We start from the raw sequence: 21,224 nt of genomic DNA, 5'->3' as shown, positions 1-21,224 counted from the left end.
CAACCTACTAAACTTTCAAATATACTTCAATTTAATTTTTAAACTTCTAATTTTTGTATATTAATTTATTAAATTTACACTTTCTAACTCTAGGAGTACTTTTCACTTAGAAAAATACGTCGATGAAAGCAAGCATCTTAAGCTAAGTATGTTAAGTAACTACTAATCACTTTCTAAGAGTAACTTGTTATAACTTGCTCTACACTTTATTTCCTTAATTTTAGTGTCTGCCTATTTTTCTATTTGAGCTTTCTATGAATTGCATATTAGCATTGATGTTTTAAGATATTATAGAAATGCATTCTAAGGTTTCATCAAAGGTATGAGAGACCATTTACTTGGAAAAGAAAAGTCGCTCTGAAAATAAAAAAATAGTTTTAAGGAAAATCATCAACCAAAGTAAGTTTGTGAGACTCATAGCTGGGAGAAATAATGAGTATGAACCATGTAGATTTATAGTATTTTTGGATAGATTACTATATAAACATGCTGTCAGAGCTATTAAGTATAAAAAAAATAGATATTAGAGATTATTATGATGAGATATTCACTGTCGTAACTTAAAAGAAAGTTTTCATTCTACTCAGTCAATTCAAAAGACTCTAAAGTTTAAAATAGATAGCGAGTTGTTTAGTAGCATTTATTATTTTTATTTAATATTTATAAATTAAAATAAAAATTAAAAAAATATAATTATTATTTATTAAAATAATTATAATAATTTATTTTATACCCATTAATTTTTTTAATTATTTATTAATTTTCAATTATTTATTTAATTAACTAGTGAAATAAATGATAATTAAAAGAAAAAGTTTTGTTGGTGTTTTATTTTACAAAATATTGTTTTGTGGAATTCATTTCAAGTTTGAAAGAATTGATTTTAGTTATAAATAATTTTATGAAATTCGGTGTTGAATTCTAATTTTTTTCAAATTAAACACATAAAATTCAAATTGAGTTTTATAAAATTTTAAGAATTGAAATTGAATCAAATATAATATTAATTTTATTTTTTTAAATTTGAGGGGTGAGATTGAACAGTTTGAAAGAGATGTCATAAGATTTTTAAGATAAAGTTCAAAGGTATAAAAAATTAATTTCTTTGAAATATTTTCCCCTGTTTTTTTCTGCTAAATTAACTTCAGTCATATACATACATACTTCTGTAGGTAATTTACGATCAACACCCTACAATAACAATTTGCAAAATGAGAAGCCAATGAGAGGCAAAATCATAAATAAGGTAAAATAAAGGAGCACTGTAGCAAAAAAAAAACAAAAAGAGAGAAATCTCACACTCCGAGTCTCATGTGAGATGTAATTATAAGTAGACGAGGTCTGAAAAGTCAAGATAGCATTTCGCGTGATTTCACTCGCATTTGGAGTTCATTTCGCGTTGTTATTCGAATTCGAAATCGAAACCCGACGCCAGTTATTACATACAGAAAATAAAATTCAAAAAGAAAAAAACAGAAAGAAAATATACTTCCATCTTTAGCTTCCTCTCTCTCTAACCCTATCGATACCAGAGAAGAAGTGGAAGAAGAATAAGGGAAGTAATCGATGAGAGAGCAGCTGCTGGTGGTTTAAGTGTAAGCAGCTGTTGAAACGAAGACGGTTTTAATGGAACTCAAGCTTGAACAGCAGCTCAAGGAGGTTGGATCGAAGCTCGAGACCCCTCCTTCTACCAAAGACGCTCTTGTTAAGCTCCTAAAGGTACATGTTTCTCTGAATTTTTAACCAATTGCTTGAATTTTGTAAGCTTCTTGTAAATTTGTGGGGGAAGAGGAGTTAATTGCTGTTGTTTTCCGATTTTTTCCTGATATAACTGCGGAAAGGAAAAGAAAAAAAAGTCTCAATTTTGGTTTCTTGTTTTTGTAATTGCTGTGTCTTTTAGTTGTATGCTGAATTTGTGCTAACTAGAGTTACTTAAGTGGTTGTCTTAGGATTTGTTTATAAAGTGAGCTATGGGATTTCGATGCTTCAATTTGCTTTCTTTGGGGTAGAATGGACTATGTGATGAAAATTTGATTGAATTAGGGTTTATTGCCGCACTGTTTCTTTCAAGGTTTTGGAGCTACAAGGTTCAAATATAAAAGTGAACCACGTGCAGTTATGAAGTCCAATTGGATGAACTTTTGTTTACTGTTTAGATTCAATGATAGTATTAAGGTTCAGCATTTTAACTTGCTTGTAATTGGGTAGCTTGAATCTCTTGGGCTTAAAAATTATGCTTTGATGGACGTATCGAGCATTTCCACTTGAATTAGTATGGCTCTTGGTGGGGCATCTGTGCCCTAGAGACAATTGTGAACTAATAAATGGATTCTTTGTGAGGACAATGATGTGACAGGATGTGGTGCTTCTGACTTGAGGGTTCATCTCAAAACCAGTCTCTTAATCCCCTCACTAGACAATACTTGGGATGTCTGGAAATTATGTAGTACTAAAATTTTCGGCCTGTGGTATTAAGTTATGCGCTGTGCATAGTGCAATAGATGCACTGTTGTGGTTACATGTCATTGGTGCTGGATGCCTAATTAGTAGCTTCGTCCCGAGAACATGCTTGCTGGGTGTGGGTGGTGTTCATTGATTTTCCCATTGGGCTTATGATCTCGATTGTTTATTTGTGAGAGCATAACCTAGGACATTCTATTGAATGGATTTCAAATTTGAATTGAAAGATCCATACTTTCCCTTTGCTGGGGAAGCCTTATAGGCATGGTGGTGAACTTAGGCAATCATTTATAAAATTTATTGCTACCACTGGATAGTTTTAGACAAAATAGAGCTGTTAAACGCAGAGTGTGGTTTTCTTGGGCTGGTAAGCTTTGGATTGGATAATATTACATGCTTCAATGGCTTTCAAAGGAGAGGTTTTGAACTTTTCTTTTCTTGAATGATGTCTTTTTAATTTTGTGGTCACAGTATAACTATTATGAAACACAAGGGAGCTGTGATTGAATGAGAAAAAAAAATTCCTTTGTCCAATTATGAGATTTCATGTTTATATTGATGGGATAACTAGGTTGGAATATGAGATTGTTATGGTTATTGTGATGGTAAAATTTCTCTCAAGTTTGCATTCAACTTTTGTGTAGTAATCTAATTTCAATTTGTTGTGAGAAAATTACCAATTTAAGATTTTATGCCAATAGTGATAGGGTCTTCCAATTAGTTTTGAAAATTGGAAATAGCATTCTGTCAAAAAATTATCAATTAGAAGAGAAAAAGTTCCACTTTTGCATGCCTTTGAGTAGAAATAGCTATATAGATTGCCATGTAGATGCAAGCTTTTGATCGGAATGTGTCTTCAGTATCTTTATTGAAACTAAATCTATAAATCCATTGATTTATTGAAATTTATCTATTGTGTTGAACTTAAGTGTTAAGTTGAGTGACATGAGTGAAAATGATAATGTCAAATATTCATAATCATTTGTTTGAGTCGGGTTTGGTGCCAAAGCTATTAGAGATTACTTGCTGTTACGTACAAACAGCACCTTCTTATAATTTTATTCTATGTATTTTTTGAATTGCATGTGAATGGCAGTTAGAAGCCACTAGATAATTAAATCTAATTTTGTTCTTTATGTTAAATCTGTCTATCCGTCAAAGTAGGATAGGAAATCAAAGTTCACATCTCCATGCAATTTAACTGACACATCTGTTGAAATTAACTTAGCTCTAGAGCATGGTTTTAAATAATGGTCGTTACGTTGCCAATATGTAACGGGTTTTGGGGGGGCTGTTAACCTTTACGCCGTTATACAACAACCCCCTATTTGCAGGCGTAATGGCCATAACGTAACGTTACTAGTAATTCAAATTCTTTTATATCCTTCCTCTTATGTCTCCTATTCTCATTTTCATTAGCTTCTGCGCTTTTCAGCAGCTTCAAAAACTATATTTTTAAAGTTTTCTCTTCCCTTTCTCTTTCAAATTTCGATCTTCCCTGCATATTTCTTATATAAGTTTAGATCCATTATAAACTACTCTATTTCCAAGCTTATTTCTTCTAAAAAATTGGTTAAATTTTATCTATTTTAGTTTTTAGTTGTTTTTTTTATTTTTTTTTTATTTTGTAGATTAAAGTGTTAATTTTGGATTAAAATTGTATTCTGAGTTATTAGTTTACTCGATCTATAAATATTGTGTTAGTTTTTTTATTTTAAACTCCATGATGTTTAACTTAAATTAAATAATCTATGTTTTATGTAGTTATGTTTATTATGCATTTGTATACATTATTCTAAATTAAATCTAATCAATATCTTTTCATTTATGAACTTTGCAAAGTTTTTTAAAAAATTTGTGTAGCATCAGGCCGTTACCGTTACGTTACGGCCGTTAAAGGTCTTTTTCTGTTACTCGCGAATGCGGTTGCGACTGCGATTTAAAACCATGCTCTAGAGTCCATTCCCAAGTCCCAACCCTCCCTCCTGTGTTCTATTCCAACTGGCTGAACTGAAGCTGTGTATGATATGGATGATATTATATTTTCATTTTATCCTCTTATCATGATGCAACTGTCAATTAATGCGCATTAGTTTTTTCTTTATGCACTAAGTTGCTGGGGGCTGAACTGGGGTTCCTTTGGATGTCACTCTTCCAATTATTGCTACAAATTTATCCTTCAATTTCTTTCTTTAATGTTTTTTATTCTTTTTACAGTCATCTATCACCAATTTTTCCTTCTTTTTTTCTTTCTTTGGCTAATTATCTGTTGAATAATGTTCTGTATTTCATAAATAATTGAATAGTATGCCATATTGGGTCCTGGTGCTGAGGATGTTTTGCTGCACTTTCCCTTGCTGGCAGACTAAGAAAATAATACTTAATGATACTGTGATAGTTAAATTACCTTTAATGCTCGTGCTTGTATTTCCAGACTCCAGCATAACGAGCAAGCCTAGGTCCTTGTTTCATTAAATGGTAATATTTCTGAAGTATTTTCTTTGCTGCAGCAAGCTGCTACATGCCTTTCTGAGACAGAGCAATCACCTTCAGCTACTGTAATGGAGTCAATGCAACCTTTCCTTGATGCAATTGTGAAGCCAGAATTGCTGAAGCATCAAGATAATGATGTTAAGCTTCTGGTTGCAACCTGTATTTGTGAGATAACACGTATTACTGCACCTGAAGCTCCTTACAATGATGATGTTCTAAAGGTGCATAAGCATTTTTTTATTTCTTTTTGGTGATGCTCAGCTGATTATGGAATTTAGTTGATGTATTTTATTATCTCACCAGCTATTCCACCTGATCTGTGTATGCTTGTATGCAGGATATATTTCACTTGATTGTAGGCACCTTTAGTGGGTTAAGGGATACTACTGGTCCATCATTTGGAAGGAGAGTTGCTATCTTGGAGACCCTTGCCAAATATAGGTCATGCGTTGTGATGTTGGATCTGGAATGTGATGATCTGGTGAATAAACTGTTCAGTGCATTCTTTACTGTTGCCAGGTGTGTTTTATTTGATAATTTATTTTATGTTATATGAAGGCTGAGTGTTAATAGGATACCACCTTCTCATATTTGCACTTCTCTATTGACAGGCCAACAGTATTGTTTCTGTTTCTAAAATATCAAAGCCAGGCAGGCCCCTTAGGATTGCAAATTAACTGAGATTTAACATACTTAGCTTGGTTGCTTACAAAAGAAGATATATGTTTAAGTTTATTAATGAATCAAGGCTAGCTGAGTGCAACATTTCTAAAACTTGGCTTTTTTTAATGAATGAACTGAAATCAAGTAGTGCATTCTCTAGACTCCAATTATAAATGAAATCATTTACAAATTACTTATAGGTTGTTTATTAATCTACTGTATCTATAGGATACAGTACTCGTGAATTACCAGATTTACCCGAGTGGCCCACAGATGACAAAAAATTCTTTTTTGCCTACTCTCGTAATTTTTTTCTAAAAGAAATCAATATGTTTAGCTGTATTTGTTCTTTTTAACATTGGTATGTAGTATTATAAATATGCAACTTTGAGGGATAGCACTGTAGGTTATAGGTTATAAATTGAAAATAAGAATTTCCTTTGATAAACAAGCATAAGTACCTTTTTTTTTTTCTAAACATAAATAAAAGTGTAAAATACTTAACATCAAAATCAAAGCTGGCTTGGTAGTTTAAATGAGCCAAATTTTACCAAAATCAAGCGTGCCTTATTAAATAAGCTTTAAAAGTGAATATGAGCTTGGTTTTAACTTTGATGATAAGTGCGTTTATGAGTGAGCTGAGCTCCCTTTAGTTCATTAGGGGCTTGGCGGATTCGTGCCCCTAATGCACCTTTGCTTGCTAACGAGTTTTCATCTATACATAATGATTTGTGTTCTTAATATAGGATCTTTATATTAGTGTTCATATTTTTTGGTTACAAGATGAGTGAACATTTTGGACTTTTTAAAGGATAATCATATAATTTGAGATTCCTAATTAGGATTATGATTGTTGTTGCTGTCATCAAATTTCTGGGGAGGGGTGTTATATGAATCACATGTGTTGATGAGTTACGAGTTATGAGAGTGTAGATGATTATTAGGAGAGGACATGTCCAGATGTAATCCGAATTGTTGTCAAATTCAACCCCTTTCTCTATTTAGACATGGATACATACACATACCAAATAGACCAACACTATACAGTCGTACAATCTCTAATTTTTATGGAATTGTGGTCATGCAAGTTATGTTGTATTAGTATAGAGTGAATGTTGAGCATATAAAGTACAACTACCCAAAAGGTGATTGGTAGAAATGCAAATATTAAGATGAGTCATGGATGTTTAATGCTAGAATAATGGATAAAGCTTAGGAATGATCGCATTCATCAGATGATGCACGTAGCAGATATCGGGGAAGAAATAAGAGAGGGTCCATCACTCCACTGAGATATGTCTATTAGGTTTGGAGCGCATGATGGACAAATTTTTTATTAAAACATTTTTCATATGAGCTTATTTAAGTGATTGAGCTGCTTCATATATCAAAATGGCTAGTCAATTCAATGTTATAATTCGATCATCTATATTATGCTGTTTCACTATGTATGTTTTCAATATGTGATTTCCAATATTCCCCACTTAAGTGAAATCACATGGTTGTCATATGATAGTTAATATTAACCCGATATAGGCCTAATTAGACAGCTTTCTGGGCAGCTAAATCTCACAATCAACAACGCGCTAGGATATCATGTAGAACAATGGAGAAAGAGGAGCATCTTGGAAAACAGCAACGCAGATTACCAAATGCTTCATTACAGAAGTATGATAAGTTAGTAGTGGAGTGAGAGGGAAGGATCATGGAGAGACCTAAAATGATGTGGGCAAAAGATTTACAATTTTTGGATATTGATGTGGAATTTATTTCAAACTGTCTTGAGTGGTGAAAAATGATCCATTTAACTGACCTTAATTAGTTTGGGTTTAAGACTTGGTCGCCTTGTTATAATTATGCAATAAATGAATTTTCCATTTGTTAATGGAAATGAAAAACACAGCTTTTGCTTGTCTCATCATATGTCTGTCTACAATGTTTATGTGTTAAAAACAAAGAGGAAAATACGTTTTGGCTGTTCTTTCTTTCTCTCTAATTCTCTGATCTCTGTTTGATCCTCTGTATACAAGATTTCATTTACAGACTAACTATTGATCTGAAAATTTCACTTATGCAGTGATGATCATCTAGAAAGTGTATTATCAGCTATGCAGACAATAATGGTTGTTCTCATAGAAGAAATTGAGGATGTTCGGGAGGATCTCTTGCTTGTCATATTAGCTGTATTAGGACGAAATAGATCTGTAAGCAATTTTGCTGCTCTCTATGTTGGTACAAACTTATTATTTTCCTGCTATATATATATATATGCTTTAGAAGGAGCTCATTTTGTGAAACCTGTAATTCTAGGATGTTTCTTCAGCTGCAAGGAGACTTGCCAAGAATGTAATAGAGCAGTGTGCTGTAAAACTTGAAGCTGGAATAAAGCAGTTCCTTGTATCATCAATGTCAGGAGATAACAGGTCGTCGAATAGTCAAATTGATTATCATGAAGTCATATATGATGTTTACTGTTGTGCTCCTCAGATCTTATCAGGAATTATCCCTTACCTTACTGCGGAACTATTGGTAACTACTGTTTCAATGCCTGCATTTATATATTTGATTTTGCATGTGGCATGTGATGATGTTAATTCCGGAGCTCTTAAACATTAATTATTTCCTGCCAAGATGTCCTTGTCATGATCATGTCATATGCAAGTATTTTCTTATAATGATTTTTGAATGTGGAATCATATGCACTTACATTCGAACTTTTACTACAACTGCATTTTTTGGCGTAAAATAACTTAATTTTCTTGATATGTTAATTTTCTTGATATTTAATTTAAGTTCATCTAGAGCCTAATATTCTTTCTACTCTACCTGTTTATGACATTGAAGATTTGGCGAGTTGTTACTCATTTAACAGGTCTTTATATTTGCAGACTGATCAGCTCGAAGTTCGTTTAAAAGCAGTGTTGTTAGTTGGAGATCTGTTTGCTCTGCCAGGCTCTTCCATCAGCGGAGCGTTTCAGCCAATCTTTTCAGAGTTTTTGAAAAGGTTGACTGATAGGGCAGTAGAAGTCCGAATGTCTGCCCTAGAACGTGTCAAAAGCTGTCTTTTATCAAATCCTTTCCGAGCTGAGGCTTCTCAAATAATCTGTAAGTATGTTGCTTGATTTTGCAACCATGTATATAATACTTCTTTGTTTGATATTTTAATTGTTTTCCAGCTGCTCTCTGTGATCGACTATTGGACTATGATGAGAATGTCCGCAAACAAGTAGTTGTTGTGATTTGCGATGCGGCATGTCATGCCGTGAATTCTGTCCCTGTTGAAACTATAAAACTAGTTGTGGAGCGTCTTCAAGACAAATCTGTATGTATGCTTTTCCTCGAGTTAAAAATCCCTAAAATTTTTAGTAACCACTTGCTATAATTTATAATTTTCCAATGTACTTATTTCCCCTCCCAGCTACTTGTTAAGAGATATACCATGGAGAGAATGGCCGAGATTTTCAGGGTTTATTGTGTGAAGTCTTCTGATGGCTCATTCAGTCCCGGTGAATTTGATTGGATTCCTGGGAAGATTTTGAGATGTTTTTATGATAGGGATTTCAGGTAAGGCAATCTTGGTTTGCTGGCTGCTATATGCAAGTTTAAATATAAACTATTCTAGTTGATCCCTGCATGTACTTCTGCCTCTTTATCAAAATGTTGGTGGGAAGTTATCTGCACCATTGAGAACCAGGCATATGCATTTTTTTGTGGATCTTGTTATAGATTATAGGAAGTAAATATATTAATATAGGAAGTAAATATTGATAGATGGGTTAGTTGCTTAATCTTAGGGATTGTATAATCATAGATTTGATTTTCCTTACTGTTTAGATACCGTCTTTTATATATAAATAGGTTGTAATCTTTATTATGATATACAACAACAACATATATTATAGTTCTACATGGTATCAGAGCAAGGATAATATTTGTCTCTCAACATTCACCTAAAGAGGATGCCAAAGTCGCCTTGTAGCTTCCTTGTCAGATTTGCCGTTCGTTTGGGTGTTAGGTGGAGGCTTTTTTTTGATACTATTTATTTGGGTTACCCGTAAAGAGTAACTTTTGGAGACTTAGGGCTCTGTTTATTTGGGTTACTCATAAAAGGGTAACATTTGGAGACTTAAGGCTCTGTTCATTTGGGTTCATTTGGGTTACTCATAAAGGTAACATTTGGAGACCTAGGACTCTATTCATTTGGGTTACTCATAAAGGGTAACATTTGGAGATCTAGGGCTCTATTCACTGGGGTTACTTATAAAGGGTAACATTTGGAGACTTAGGGTTCTGTTCATTTGGGTTACTCATAAAGGGTAATATTTGGAGATTTAGGGTTCTGTTGTTATCCATAAAGGGGAACATTTGGAGATTTAGAGCTCTGTTCATCAGGTATTATTCACCGGAATTATTCATCAGGTATTGTTCACCCGAATTATTCATCGTGTACTGTTCATGAGTACTGTTCATCGGTACTATTCACGAGTCACGAACACTGTTCATCGAGTACTGTTCACGGATTCGAAATTCTATTCACAATAAGGTGATTAGTGTTATTAATCATTCTGAATTTGTTAAAGAATTAATGGAGTATTTGAAATTTCTATATTCTGGCAAAGGGAATATTTCTCGTATTTATGATATGTGTAAGGCGTTTTACCAAGCTGAGAAAATGTGGTCTCCCTTTCTAGTGCTGAAACTGAATGTTGAGTCATGGCAAAAACCGTTTGTGAAGTTTTGTGGGTATGTCAATTATTGGAAGAATTTGGGTTCACAAATTTGGTGTCTCCTAAGTTGTATGGGACGAGTTGATTATACATGTAACAAGTTGGACATGATTAACATTTATGCTCCAACTTGAGGGGAGTGTTATAGATTATAGGAAGTAAATATATTAATATAGGATCTAAATATTGATAGATGGGTTAGTTGCTTAATCTTAGGGATTGTATAATCATAGATTTGATTTTCCTTCCTGTTTAGATACCGTCTTTTATATATAAATAGGTTGTTATCTTTATTATGATATACAACAACAACAACAACACATATTATATTTCTACAGATCTGAAGTTAATGACTTAACGTAGATATTCCATTGCACATTTTGTGAATAACTTTAATTTTTGCATCAGAAGAATGCTTGAGATGATTTAAAACTTTGGAAGTTGGAAGCTGGAAGCACTTTGCTTCTGCTCTGAATATTGGTTAAATATCTTTCTAAAGTGTTGATTGGTTGTGCAGGTCAGATAAAATTGAATCTGTTCTTTGTGGGACCATGTTCCCATCAGAGTTCTCAGTAAAAGAAAGAGCTAAAGCTTGGGTCAGAGTATTCTCTGTATGTGACAAAGTAGAGGTGAAAGCTCTTGAGAAAATATTGGAGCAGAAGCAACGGTATGTCATGATTGCTTTGTTGACATGAGGCAACTGCACGTGATGTTTCATAGATCTAGCCTCTTTCAATTTGTTTGTATTTTGATGGATTGTGCACTCATTTTCAGGGGATTTCTTCTTGGATTGCAGGTTACAACAAGAGATGCAGAGGTATCTTTCCCTCAGGCAGATGCATCAGGTTTGCAATTCTGGAGATTGAATTACTCAATAGAAGCCAAAAGATAGAGTTAAGAATGCTGAAGTTGAAATATTGTTTTCTTGTCTGAATACAGGATGGTGATGCTCCTGAATTCCAAAAAAAAGTTCTGTTTTGCTTCCGTATCATGTCTCGCTCATTTGCTGAGCCTTCTATGGCTGAGGAGAGTTTTCAGATACTCGATCAATTGAAAGATGCCAATATCTGGAAGATTTTAACAAATCTCCTTGATGCTAACACTGGTTTCCATCAAGCTTGTACTGGTCGGGTGAGCAATAAAATTGTGATGGGTGTAAATAGGTTTTGAGTAGGATCAACTAGGAATGGTTGCTTCTGGTTGTATTTGGAGAATCGCATTTCAATTTTGATGCACTAGGGTGTGACCATTCAAGTAATTGAGTTGGATTGATGTTTCACCAGGGAAACCGTGCCGGGTGGGGGGGGGAGGCAGGTTTTTTGGATTAGAAAGCATCTATTTTTTACATTTTGTATTATTGCAAGTTTCACTGATATCAACTTTTGACCATGTTGGCTCATTTAACATGTATTCCCCACTGTGACTACTGCTATGATGGTCGCAAGTGGTAGTTCCATACATCTTTTGTGTTTTAGCATCACCATATGTGCTACTACATAGTGCTTCCCCCCTACAAATATGATCCAACTTCTAGCAACCCATATTTGTTCGTGTGAAGGCACCACCTTTTATAACTGTCATTGCATTACTATTGTTGCCACCAGCTGCACTGCCTACTGTAAGAACCATGAACATCAGAACCATTGCCTTAAGCAACTTGTTGATATTGCTTCAGATGGTACTACTTTGACTAGGATGTTTTGTCAATTTCTTCAATGAAAGTGGCAATCTGGCACTAGTGTGATTATAATTTATTTTTTTTCCCTCAATAAGTGATTTTTCTTTCGGTCTTTCCTGAGTTTGTTGAAATTGGCGAGAGTTGGACCCAAGATGTGCCTCACCTGGATTCCATTGTTGAGATACTAGGCTAAGGAACTTCATTAGCTTTTAATTATCGAGACAGTAGCTCAATGTTAGCTGCAAAAATCATAAATTTTTAATTGTGACTGATTGAATTGGTAAATTAAGTTTATTCAATTACTAATAGGTTGATGATGAAACTACATATTGCAATTTCTCCATGGAAAACTTTCTCAAGATTTAAGTCCTTTTTCTGCAGGAGGATTTGCTTAAAATACTCGGTGACAAACACCGGCTTTATGATTTTCTGGGCAATCTCTCTGTTAAGAGTTCTTTTCTACTTTTCAACAAAGAGCATGTGAAAGAAATTCTGTTGGACGCTTCCACACATAAATCTGCTGGAAATACACAGTTTATTCAATCGTGCATGGATATACTGGTGGTGAGAATAAGCATCTATGATGAAGTCATTCATCAATAACTTTGCCCTGCCTGCTTGCTTGCCTATACTTGCCTGGTCTTTTGTGGTTTCCATAGGGTCTGTTGCCTCGTTGGTAATATTTTTAGTGTAATACTGTGTGTTATTACCTTTACCGTTGTAGCTCTATCATGGCTTGTTGCACCATTACCTTCTGTTATGTGGTAGCATTAATTTTTCTTTTTTTTTTTTGTGAACAATTTCAAATCTTCAGCTTCTTGCGCGCTTCAGTCCAATGCTACTTGGTGGGGCTGAAGAAGAATTAATAAATTTTCTGAAAGATGATAATGAGATAATAAAAGAAGGTGCTTTGCACATTTTGGCTAAGGCTGGGGGTACCATCCGAGAACAGCTCGCAGTGTCATCAAGGTGCAGCTCTTCATTGTTTGACAATTTGTAGCCAGTGCATTTTGTAATGCTCATATTCTGCTTATTGCTTCCCTGTAGTTCAATTGACCTTATGTTGGAGAGGCTCTGCTTAGAAGGTAGTCGAAGACAGGCCAAGTATGCTGTGCATGCCCTAGCAGCAATAACGAAGGATGATGGGCTCAAGTCCCTTTCTGTCCTATACAAGGTTATTTTGTGCCCTCCTACTTTTTCCTATATTTCATGATCTTTGTGTCTTAAATTTGTTGCAATACTGATGTTTATGCTCTTATTCAATTTGTAGAGACTTGTGGACATGCTGGAGGAGAAGAGACATTTGCCTGCAGTGCTACAATCTCTGGGATGCATAGCAGAGACTGCAATGCCAGTTTTTGAAACCAGGGAGGGTGAAATTGAAGAATTCATAAAAAACAAAATTCTCAAACGTAGCAGTGTATGCCCCTCAAAGGTCCTTTTGACATGTGCATCCACTTTCTGTACTACTTTTAATATAATATTGTACTTGTGGTTGCAGAAGGCAGAAGATGATACAAAAACAAGCTGGGATGGCATAAGTGAACCTTGTTTGTTGAAGGTTGGTTAGTTAGGGGAAGTTTTTCTCTTAATCTTTTAAAATAGGAAATATTAATGTTAATTGTTGCTTGGTGGTGTATTCCTGTATTTGTTGTAGGCTATTTGGTAGAGGGTAATAATAAGTGATGTTAAGGCTTAACCTTGTTTGTGGAAGGAGCGAGTGAGACAGAGAGAATAAAGTGATGTTAACTCTTTGTTTGGAAAGGGGGGAAGATTATTTAAGTTTTTCCATTGCCTATATTTACTTCAGAAATTTGAAAATCATTGTCCACCCACTGGGCGAGGGAGGTAAAGAAATTTTGGCTTTAGTGACTTTTTTTTCTCACCAATTCCTATCTTTACTTTTCTTTTGAAATCCAATATTACCTCCCTTACAAAGACTTATTTCTTAACTTTTTCTTTGAGGGGCATTGTTGTCATTTTATAAGTTTAGCATTTTAAATCCACCTTAGTGGAACAAGGTGAGGCTGAATTACCTTTCTTCTCCATCTCTCCTGTCATGAGAATAACCCAAGCAAGAGGGGTAAACACTTGTCATTTCCTACTCATCTTCGTACGGCCATCTCTTGATTTCTTTCCATACTTCCTGAAAAAGAGTTAAACTGTGCTCTATTGATAGTTTTTTTTATTTAATAATTTGACAATCTTTTTACATCGGGTTGCAGATATATGGGATCAAGACACTGGTCAAGAGTTACTTGCCTGTTAAAGATGCACAACTTCGTCCTGGCATTGATGGCCTTTTGGAGATCCTGAGGAATATTCTTCTGTTTGGAGAAATATCAAAGGATATAGAATCGAGGTCCCGCAGTCATAGCTTTCTTTATGGTTTATATATAAATTGCTGTTCTTGTATTTTCTGGGTTGTTCTTCTATGAGGTTTTCCATTTCATGTACATGTTTGTCTTACATACAGTTCAGTTGATAAGGCCCATTTGAGACTTGCTTCTGCTAAGGCTGTTCTGCGGTTGTCAAAGCACTGGGATCACAAGATACCTGTTGATATCTTCCACCTGACTTTGAGGACACCGGAGGTTTAGTCCATAGGAACTCTTAACATCATCTACACATTCTCCTAGATCAGTTGTAGATCTTCACCACATGTTTTGTTTTGAATCTTGTAGATCACTTTCCCCCAAGCGAGGAAACTGTTCCTAAGCAAAGTTCATCAATATATAAAGGACCGGCTTCTGGATGTGAAGTATGCCTGTGCCTTCTTATTTGATATGACTGGGTTAAAGCCCCTTGATTTGGAAGAGGTAGCTATGGGAACTAATTGGTTCAAAGTTATTTTTATTGATAACCAAGTGCATGTTGTGCTTGCTTTGAAGGTAAAATTGCTGATATCATATTGGCCGACTTTGTACTTTTTTGCAATGGTAGGAAAAGCAGAATCTTGCTGATATTATTCAAATGCATTACCAAGCAAAGGAACGACAACTCTCTGTACAAAGTGATGGAAATACCTCAGCTGCATCTCCTGAGTACATTCTGCCATATTTGGTCCATGCCCTTGCTCATCATTCATGTCCTGACACAGATGAATGCAAGGATGTTAAAGCATTTGAGACAATATATCGGTACTTCAAATTCGCCTTTCCTTCTGTTTTGGATATCCTTTATAGACTTCTTTTCATAAGATCTAGTTTCATAATTTAAGCAATAAAATTGTATTGATAAGAATATGGAACTAACAGAGGAGATAACACTGATTTAATTCTGTCTGTTTAGGCAATTGCACTTGATTCTTTCTATTTTGGTACGCAAAGATGAAGACACAAAGTCAGAATCTAGCACCAACAAAGAGAAGGAGAACATATCAGCAATAGCTTATATCTTTGAAAGTATCAAGCATTCAGAGGATGTAGTTGATGCAGCAAAGTCAAAGGTTGTGGACAATATGTAAATTTCTTGTTAAATGTATAATTTTACTCATATTATTATTGGAAGTTGAAGAAACAACACCTATGAAACTATGTAAAACAATTCATAGAAAGTTCAGTGAAATGTAGAATGCCAAGCTTACTGTGTAATCTTTGACATTGACAGAATTCACATGCTATCTCTGAACTTGGCTTGTCAATCACCAAGCGCTTAGCTCAGAAGGAGGATGATACACAAAGTTTCACTTCACCAGTTTCCCTGCCTCCAATCCTTTACAAACCACGAGAGAGGAAAGAAGGGGATGATTCTCTGGTATCTTATCTCCAACTTAAATTACGTTCATGGTTCTATAAGTTAAATCTTGTTGAACCCTTGGAAAAGAAGTTGCTGATTATATCATATAGAGATTGCTAACTTTGTTATGCTGATGATTCTTTTTCTACTTATTTACTTTTTGATATATGGACAAAAAATTATGTTTGTTGATGCCATTGCATTGTTTTTGGGTTAGGCAACTGAGGGAAAAACATGGTTGGCTGATGAGAATGTCTTGACTCAGCTTGAATCACTTCATCTAGAAAATGATGACAAAGTAAGCTCTACTCCTTAAGGATGCCTTTTAGCTATGCACTGATATTTTGTGCCACTTGTGCTTTCCACTAAGGTATTGTGCTCCTGTAATCACTTCAGATTAATTCAGATATTGCTGAGGATGTGGTTCTAAAAGACAGTGAAAGAGAAGCAAATGAGGTTCCCCTTGGCAAAATGATAAAACGCTTAAAATCTCCAAGCACCAAGGTTGGCAAGGTTAAAAAGAACAAGTCTTTATTAGCTAAAGCAAAAAATGCTGAAAGTGATGTTGATATCCTGAAGATGGTCAGGGAAATAAATTTGGATAATATGGGACTAGCTAGTAAGTTTGAATCAAGCAATGGTCATAAACATATTCCAAGTAGAAAATCAAAGTCAGAATCGGAGCATAAAAAATCTAAAAAAATAAAGGCTATTGATGTTGCATCTGTTCCAGTACCTAAAAGACGGAGATCATCATCTTTTCATAGTGCAAGACTGTCTTCAAGCAATTTATTTATTCCGTTAAGTGCTTCGGGAGATGATTCAAGCCCTGATTCAAAAGAGAAGAAGCCTACCCGAAAACTAACGGTTGAAAATGCTGACCCTGATTTGCTGGTATCATGCATGCGGAAGAATATAAGCTTCACACTGAAACATAAAGGCAAACGCTCTGATCTGGGTCACAATAGCGAAAATGAAGTTGAAGAAGATGATAATCTGAAGGTATGCTTTTTCAATTTTTTTTATGACTTGAAAGAAGTAACACCTTAATAACCTTGGCGTTGTAAATTTTGTGGATATTTCACCCCTTTACTAATTCTGTTGTGGGAATCTGTTGTGTTGCAGGAAACTGATATAGTCAATACAAATAATAGTTTCAAGGCTTCAACTGGAAGCATGAGGAAGAGAAAAAGAAGAAGTGTTGCGGGGTTGGCAAAGGTTAACACCTCCACAAAATGCTCATCATTTTGGTTTCTAATTTTTAATGTTTCATCTCTACTGAACAACTTAGTAATGTGATGCCATCTTTGAGTGAGCAGTAAATGCCTTTTATTAATTTCTTGGCATCTGTTTTTCTAAGGTACACTCAACTACCCAAGATGAATTCCAAATAGTTGATATGTCGGACAGCTTGTTTTAGATCAATCTGACTTGAATTGACCTGATTGCCACCTTAGTTGTGTTTCATAACTGTTTTAAACAATCTGGAAGGTGTCGAGTTGGTGTACTTCTGTTCTAATTTTACGGTGTAAATAAATATCCTATTGTAATTTATTCAAAAGCATGGTTACTAAAGTTATTTTTACCAGTAATATTTCAAATTGTGTTAATTGTTTTCATTTTAAATTTTTTTATTTGGAAGGGTTATCTTTGTTGCTTATAGTACTCTAAATGGTTGTCCTTCTAATGTGTGGTTGTTTCCCTGTTTTATTTTCCCTTCCAGTGCACAACAAAGAAAAGTGGAGTTGATAATGAAGAATTAATTAATTGTAAAATAAAAGTTTGGTGGCCCATGGATAAGCAGTGAGTACTCTCTTGATATCTCTCTATCTTCCCTCCAACTTTATTTTATTTATTTATTTATTGGTGGGAGGGTGGAGGTGGCAAGGCTCTTTATTTATTCAATATCAAAATTTTGTTGAGAACAATGTCCCTGGATTTCCTTCCTTGCTTTTGTTTGATTTGGTTATACACCAAGTTCATGTGCCTGTTTTAATTTTTGCTCTCTGCTAGTATGCTTTTCAGACCATCTAAACCAACTCTTTGTGAATGACTCGTGATCTCTGCTGCTTATTTTCTGTATTTGATGCTCTATTACAAGATGCTGAACCCTGCTAACTGTTGAATCCCACATTGGTTGTGGAAAGGGGTAATGTGCCCCTTATATAGGCAATAGACAATCCTCCTCCTTGAGCTAGCTTTTGGGGTGAGTTAGGCCTAACCCAAATTTAACTATCAGAGCCTCCCATCCGATGTTGGGCCTCCCATAAATATGTCCACGCACCAGTAAAATTTTGGGCATGAGGGTGTGTTGAATCCCACATCGGTTGTGGAAAGGGGTAATGTGTCCCTTATATGGGCAATAGACAATCCTCCTCCTTGAGCTAGCTTTTGGGGTGAGTTAGGCCTGGTCCAAATTTAACACTAACACTACTTCTGGTTGTTATCTAAATATAAGATTCACAGCTCTAGATAGTGGTTGAGGTTGATGTTAGGTTGAATGGATGTTAAGTTAGCAGAGGCTTTCCTTTTGTTCCAGAAAAATATAAAATATGCATATTTAGCATTTGGATTTAGGAATGATGTCCTCATTCTGTTGATTTTGCTTTGATAGGTTTTATGAAGGCATCATAAAATCTTATGACCCTATAAAAGGGAAACATGTGGTATGTTCCTATTTCTTTCGTCCTTGCTCTCTCCTTGTAATCTTGATGTATTTTTCTCATTTCTGCCGCTTTTGTTAGATATTATATGATGATGGGGATGTAGAAGTACTTCGTTTAGAAAAAGAGCGGTGGGAGCTTGCTGACAACAGTTGCAAACCTTTCAAGGTTTTACCAACATCTTGATTCTGCCCTCCTTTCCTTTAAATAAAGCAATTGAATGTTTTGAAGGCAATCGGAAGTGACTTTTTTTTTGTTCCTTTGCACCATTTCAGAAGTCAAACTCGTTGAAGCTTCCCCAGTCAACTAAAGTGTAAGGATTGCCTTCTAATGAGGAATTTAAACATCTTTCTAATTATATTTTGTTGCTAGCTATGTTTCTCCATTGGCAATCATGACTTGGTTATGGCATTTCTTTTTGTATGATAGATGATATTTCTAAAAGAATTCCTCCTTGTGGACTTGCCTAACCATTTTCCCCCCTTTTTATTGTTCTACAGATCACCTGCACAGAAAAGTAGAAGTTTAGGTAATGTACATTGGAACACGAAATCAGAAAAGATGTAAGTAGAAATGTTCTCATCATTGTTGAAATCTTCTACTTTTATTTCTCCAATGGCACTATGTATTTATTGAATCGTTTTTTTTTCTCCTAGCATTAAAGGAAAAAGAACTCCTAAGAAAAACTCAAAGTGCGTAAAAGAGCCTGAGGAGAAAGATGATTCTGATGTATCAAATCTTGAACCCATTGAGGAGTCTAAAGGAGAAGAGGCAAAACAAGGCGAACCCACTGAGGAATCTGCAGGAGAAGAGGCAAAACAAGGTAACCTGCCCTTTTACCTTAACAATTAATGATAAATGATGAGAATGTTGGTTCTCAGTGTAAATGATTTTTTTAAATTGTAAATCAATCATGCAGGTTTTGTTTCTTACAGAAGATCTACATAGAAACACTCTGAGTTGATATGGAGATTATTTTGCCTTGGTTATTTTGGGCATTATATCATTTAATTTCAGCTTCTGGTCATTTTGCATTTTTTGCTTCAAAATTGAGTGAGGTAGAGAACATATTGTTTTGTATGGGTTACAAAATCTCTTTATACACCATTCGTATTAAAATTTGCATATGCATTGTATGGAGAATAGATCTGTGTAGAACTTAAAAATGCAGATGCACTGTATGGAGATTATGTTTGTGTTTTGGTGGTTGTAATGACATTACTTTCTTCCAGGTGATTCACTTGGGGAACATGATGAAAGGGGAACAAAGCACTTGACAGATGCAGATGAATCTGATAAAGAAGTTAAATCAGTTTCCAGAGAAAAGCACTTGGAGGACTCACTGGACAACAAAAATCAATTAGAGGAATCTGATGGAGAAGCAAAATCAAATTTTGAAGGTAAAGATTTTGCAGATGCTGAGAGCATACCAAAAGATGATGCAGAAGAGAACTCCCATTCAGGAGATGGGGAAGATGAATCGGGTGAAGGCATGCAAGAAGAAGAAAATAAAGACAAATCAGACTCTGAAAGGACTCAAGATGAAGACATTGATGGGACTATACAGAGAAATTCAAAGAAAGCACGTATCAAATCAACTCCTTCCAATGCAGAAGATGCTGAGATATCTGACAATGAGCCTCTTGTATTTACCATTTTCCTTATATTTAGTTTATGCATTGTGATCAATCCATGCAAATAATCTCTCATATTTTGATTTTTTTCTTATCAAATGCAGAGCAAATGGAAGCATAAGGTACAAAAATCAGCATCAAGAAAAGCAAGATAAGCAGTCAAGACTGAAAGCTTTGGTTCTTGAGTAGATTTTTACGCATTATGTTTAGGTGGTTGCAGCTGGCAGAAGACGAAGAAGATGAAAGCCATTTAATGTTGTAAACAGTAAGTAATAAATTTGGGAAAGTGGTTAGCCTGATCACATATCAGTGTAAAGTAAGAGTAGGCATTTCCATATGGTTAAGTAGGAATATTAATCTGAATGTCTTTGTAATTGCATTGGATTAGTGGTAGAACTTGGAAGAATGGTTAATGGGGGTGTAGCGTAGTCCATCTTTTCTAACCATCTGGATTGATACAAGATTAGATAGATAGGTCATTCTGTACAGTTTATAGTTGGGGTAACTGTTGTTTGTTGCATATTCTTGTTTGACTTTTGACATCCATTTAAATTATATAGTTGACTTCCTAGTTTGTTCTTCTTCCTTTTGTTCTTTTGAATTAGTCTTCTTCCTTTAATTCTAGCACTCCCTGAAGAATGCATGAGGTTGAGTAGAACTGGGTTCAAGATCATGTCAATTTCTTTGCTCGCCTTGGGGAGTGAGCATCAATTATTTCCCTCCACCTGCATGGAAGTTTCATATGTTAGGTAGTTTGAACGACTCAAATCTAGTTTTTTTTATTTTTTTTATTTTTAATTTGTATTTTTTTAAATGAGACCTTAAAACTAATGAAATTTTAAAAGAAATTTTTACTATGTACTGTTGTATGTAGGATGATTTTATGACTAATAGAAGTTTCTGTATACAATTTTTTTTTTTTTTAAAAAAAATTAATGTCTCGAAATTGACTTTCAATAAAAGTTGATTGTTAACAAAAACAAAAAAACCTGTAAGCCAAAAAAAAAAAAAAGAAAAAAAAAAAGCTCATTTGTCTACATTGGCCAACAAAGCTTCAAAAAGAAAGGAAATAATATTTTTTACTAAGTTTTCGAAAATTTCAAAATATACGTGTTTTTTCTTTGATTTTCTGGTCACATATTGTAGATGGATGAGAAGTGGGTTGATC

General features: G+C 34.7%; 1 protein-coding gene across 2 annotated transcripts; it reads left to right on the top strand.

Moving 5' to 3' along the window:
- Positions 1–1,371: 1,371 nt before the first annotated feature.
- Positions 1,372–20,641, top strand: LOC110623730 (sister chromatid cohesion protein PDS5 homolog A). Of its 2 annotated transcripts, XM_021768751.2 has the most exons (33): positions 1,378–1,719; positions 4,971–5,174; positions 5,291–5,472; positions 7,694–7,820; positions 7,927–8,145; positions 8,505–8,721; positions 8,793–8,938; positions 9,035–9,180; positions 10,861–11,010; positions 11,140–11,188; positions 11,283–11,474; positions 12,403–12,585; positions 12,836–12,990; positions 13,069–13,195; positions 13,292–13,441; positions 13,523–13,582; positions 14,247–14,383; positions 14,498–14,615; positions 14,706–14,840; positions 14,965–15,161; positions 15,313–15,469; positions 15,631–15,777; positions 15,977–16,057; positions 16,156–16,761; positions 16,885–16,977; positions 17,483–17,562; positions 18,374–18,425; positions 18,504–18,590; positions 18,698–18,735; positions 18,923–18,985; positions 19,079–19,245; positions 19,655–20,067; positions 20,161–20,641. In XM_021768751.2, the coding sequence occupies exons 1-33, from the start codon at positions 1,627–1,629 to the stop codon at positions 20,209–20,211; spliced, it is 5,022 nt and encodes a 1,673-aa protein (XP_021624443.1). In that variant the 5' UTR covers positions 1,378–1,626; the 3' UTR covers positions 20,212–20,641. The 2 variants fall into 2 exon arrangements, 1 of the variants encoding a protein (XP_021624443.1); XR_006351923.1 differs by lacking the exons at positions 18,374–18,425; positions 19,079–19,245; positions 19,655–20,067; positions 20,161–20,641 and having other exon boundaries at positions 1,372–1,719; positions 18,923–18,986.
- Positions 20,642–21,224: the final 583 nt, after the last annotated feature.

This window comes from Manihot esculenta, chromosome 9 (genome assembly GCF_001659605.2).
Source record: "Manihot esculenta cultivar AM560-2 chromosome 9, M.esculenta_v8, whole genome shotgun sequence".
Lineage (NCBI taxonomy): Eukaryota > Viridiplantae > Streptophyta > Magnoliopsida > Malpighiales > Euphorbiaceae > Manihot > Manihot esculenta.
The sequence above is the reverse complement of the archived record's forward strand: the minus strand, read 5'-3'. Positions and strand labels throughout refer to the sequence as shown.

Excerpts from the sequence above, each read along its gene's own strand:
- LOC110623730 (XM_021768751.2), top strand. The coding sequence starts at position 1,627 with ATGGAACTCAAGCTTGAACAGCAGCTCAAGGAGGTTGGATCGAAGCTC. Across the intron at positions 5,473-7,693 it reads GCATTCTTTACTGTTGCCAG|TGATGATCATCTAGAAAGTG; the intron begins GTGTGTTTTATT and ends TCACTTATGCAG. Across the intron at positions 12,586-12,835 it reads CGTGCATGGATATACTGGTG|CTTCTTGCGCGCTTCAGTCC; the intron begins GTGAGAATAAGC and ends TCAAATCTTCAG.